The sequence below is a fragment of the Fringilla coelebs genome (genome assembly GCF_963513975.1).
Source record: "Fringilla coelebs genome assembly, chromosome: Z".
Classification (NCBI taxonomy): domain Eukaryota; kingdom Metazoa; phylum Chordata; class Aves; order Passeriformes; family Fringillidae; genus Fringilla; species Fringilla coelebs.
Genome location: NC_140031.1, coordinates 11,278,953 through 11,281,837, shown reverse-complemented (window position 1 = coordinate 11,281,837; position 2,885 = coordinate 11,278,953). Strand labels below are relative to the sequence as shown.

At 57.4% G+C, this 2,885-nt stretch overlaps 1 protein-coding gene across 1 annotated transcript; it reads right to left on the bottom strand.

The window, feature by feature from the left end:
• Window positions 1-1,168: 1,168 nt before the first annotated feature.
• RXFP3 (relaxin family peptide receptor 3) lies at window positions 1,169-2,506 on the bottom strand (the record flags this gene model as incomplete). The annotated part of the gene is made up of 1 exon (XM_084224820.1): window positions 1,169-2,506. One exon carries the CDS (start codon window positions 2,504-2,506, stop codon window positions 1,169-1,171), a length of 1,338 nt encoding a protein of 445 aa, XP_084080946.1.
• Window positions 2,507-2,885: the final 379 nt, after the last annotated feature.

Sequence of the window (2,885 nt, the reverse complement as noted above, 5' to 3'; positions counted from 1 at the left end):
AACACTGTCAAAAGTCAGTGCAAACCCTCAGCAAAACTAAAGCCTTTGTGCTTGGTTTTAAGTGAACCCAGAAGTATCCCAGAGCAAGTGATTTGAAGTGGCTAGGAGTGTTTCTTTTCCCCCTTTTTTAAAAATTTTATTTACAGTTGTGCTGATTTCCTGAAGTGAAATATGAACAGTCTGAAGTGCAGCAAAAATTAAGACTGCAACCTCAGTGCCCTGGGAGAGATGCTGTCTTGCTACACATGGTCTGGGGCTGTGAGGTTTCCTTTCCCCTCAGTGGCCTGGAGAGAGGCTGGGGAACCGTATTAGGGGGCTCACACCCTCTCTCCAAACCCAGGCAAAGGAACACCCCACGAAGCTGCAAATTCCATCCTTGGGTTTCTCCTTGGCTGTCTGGGTTGTTTTGTACCCTGTCAGCAGCTGGGGGGATGGGGGCTGGCTAGAAAAGCTGGCTAGAAAAGCAGATCCTGCACTGATCTGGAGGGGAGCACAGTGTTCCTTATCCCCACTCTTTTCCAAGTCCCTAAAAGAGGGGAAAGATGCCAAGCCTAAACAAGCAGGAGCTTTGTACCCACTTGTGCTGACTGCTCCCCTCAGGGCAGGTTTGAACTAGAAGAGAGGCTGTCTGATCCCTGAGCCCTCAGTGGAGCCCAGGAAGCAGTGACCAGTCAGGCCTGAACCATTTACAGGGTCCTGCAGCAGGGAGAAAGCAGCTCGGCTCCCTCTCCCTGCCACAGACAAACACACAAGGTGGGAAGGGTGCTTGCAACTCCAGCTGGAGGGGATGTGGTTAAGGCCTTCCAGCCTCAGTCCACCCCAACCAGCCCCTCACCTCCCTGTGCTGCTTTGCATATCCTGCATCCTCCCTGGCTGGAGTCCCACCACCCTCATTAGTCCTTGTTCCCCAGCACAGGCAGAAGCAATAAAAAGCATCTCATAGAGACATCCCACCACTACCTCCTCCTAGTCTTGTTCTCCAGTTCAGGGTGCATCTTCCAGACAACAACGTCCATCAAGTGTCTCCGAGGGCAGACAAAACCGCAAAAGAGCATCTCTCACACAGAAGTCCTCCTTTACTCATCCCTCCTCCCCTTGTCCTGACCAGGCAATCAATATCCCCAGGCTACATCTGGCACTGTGCCACACCCCAGAGGCCCTGGCCGTCTCAGCAGTGCTGCTCCATGGAGCTGGCAGGCAGCAGGTCATAGCGGCTGCTGTACATCACCACCCCAGGCGGGTAATAGGCCACCTCTGCCTGAACAGCTGCAGCACGGGGAGCAGCAGGGACAGGGTGGACAGGCATCACAGCATGCAGGGCCTGCTCCTCCTTCTCAGGCTTGGTGGTGTCAGTGAAAGGGCGCATGGTGGTGAGGGAAGGTGAGGTGATCCTCCAGAGGAGGCTCTTCAGGGCCTTGCGGAACTCCCTGCGCATGAGGCAGTAGAGGATGGGATTGAGGCAGCTGTTGGAGTGTGCCAGGCACACGCTGATGGGGAAGAGGTACACTTGGGAGAGAAAGTACTCGTTACTGAAGTGCACCACGTTGAGTTTGATGAGTATCCCCCAGGTTGTAAGTGCTTGGTTAGGCAGCCAGCACAAGAAGAAAGACAGCACCACGATGGACACTGACCTAGTCACTTTGGAGCGGCGCTTGATGCTGGGGCCACTGCAGGTGCTGCCCACGTGCTTGTCACTGATGAAGCGCACCAGGAGCAAGTAGCAGAGACTAATGACAACTAGTGGCACCAGGAAGCCCAGCAGCACCTTCTGGATGTGGTACAGACCCAGCCAGAATTGGGCATTGTTGCCTCGGCCCTCTGGGAACTTGACAAGACAGAGAACATCATCAAAGACAGTGGCAGTGGTGGAAAAAATGGCATGGGGCAGGGAAGCCAGGACAGCTGACAGCCAGATGAGTGCACAAAGCCATTTGGCAGAGCAGCAGCCACCCAGAGGGTCTCCTCGACGCTGATTCTTCAAGGCTGAAGCCACAGAGCGGTATCGAGCCACACTCATGGCAGTGAGAAAGAACACACTGGCATACATGTTCATTGCTGTCACATAGGAGACGATCTTACACATTGCCTTGCCAAAGAGCCAATTGAAGTCCAGCGCGTTCTCCACCGCCCAGAATGGCAAGGTCAGCACAAACTGGAAGTCAGTCACTGCCAGGCTGGTGACAAAGAGATTGATGGAGGACTTCCTCCAGCCTTGCTTGCTTTTCATCAGGTAGAGCACCAGCAGGTTGCCCACCAGTCCCAGAGCACACACCACAGAGTACACCAGTGAAATGACAATCCGCACCACGTCAGAACTGTCCCCCTGCATCCCGTCAGCTCGCTCCAGGTTGATGGTCTTCAAGAACTGCAGGAAGGACACGTTGCTCCCGTTGTCCATCTGAGCGTTCTCCAGGAAGCCCAGCGGCGTGTTCCAGGACTCCCTGTCCGCTCCTTCCTTTATGCCAGCGGCTGGCGAGCAGGCACCGCGCTCGCAGGGCTCGCCCATCCCATACTAGGGTGGGAGACGGGTCCGCGGGATCTTTTTCCCCGGAGGCTGACCGGCGGCGGCGGCCGGGCTGCTGAGGTGCCGGCGGTGCGGCGACACGGCGGTGCGGTGACACGGCGGTGCGGCGACACGGCTGGCGCCGCTCGGCTCCGCGCCGCGCTTTTATCCGCGCCGGCGGGGCGGGGCATGCGCGGTGGGCGCGGAGCTCTCCCCGGTGCTGAGCGCGGCCGCCGCGCCCCCGCGGCCCTCTGCCCCCACAGCTGCTCCCGCGGATCGCCCCCGCCCCGGCTCGTCCCGTCCCGATCTATTCCGTTCCTTCCCGTCCCGATCTATTCCGTTCCTTCCCGTCCCGATCTATTCCGTTCCTTCCCGTCCCGAT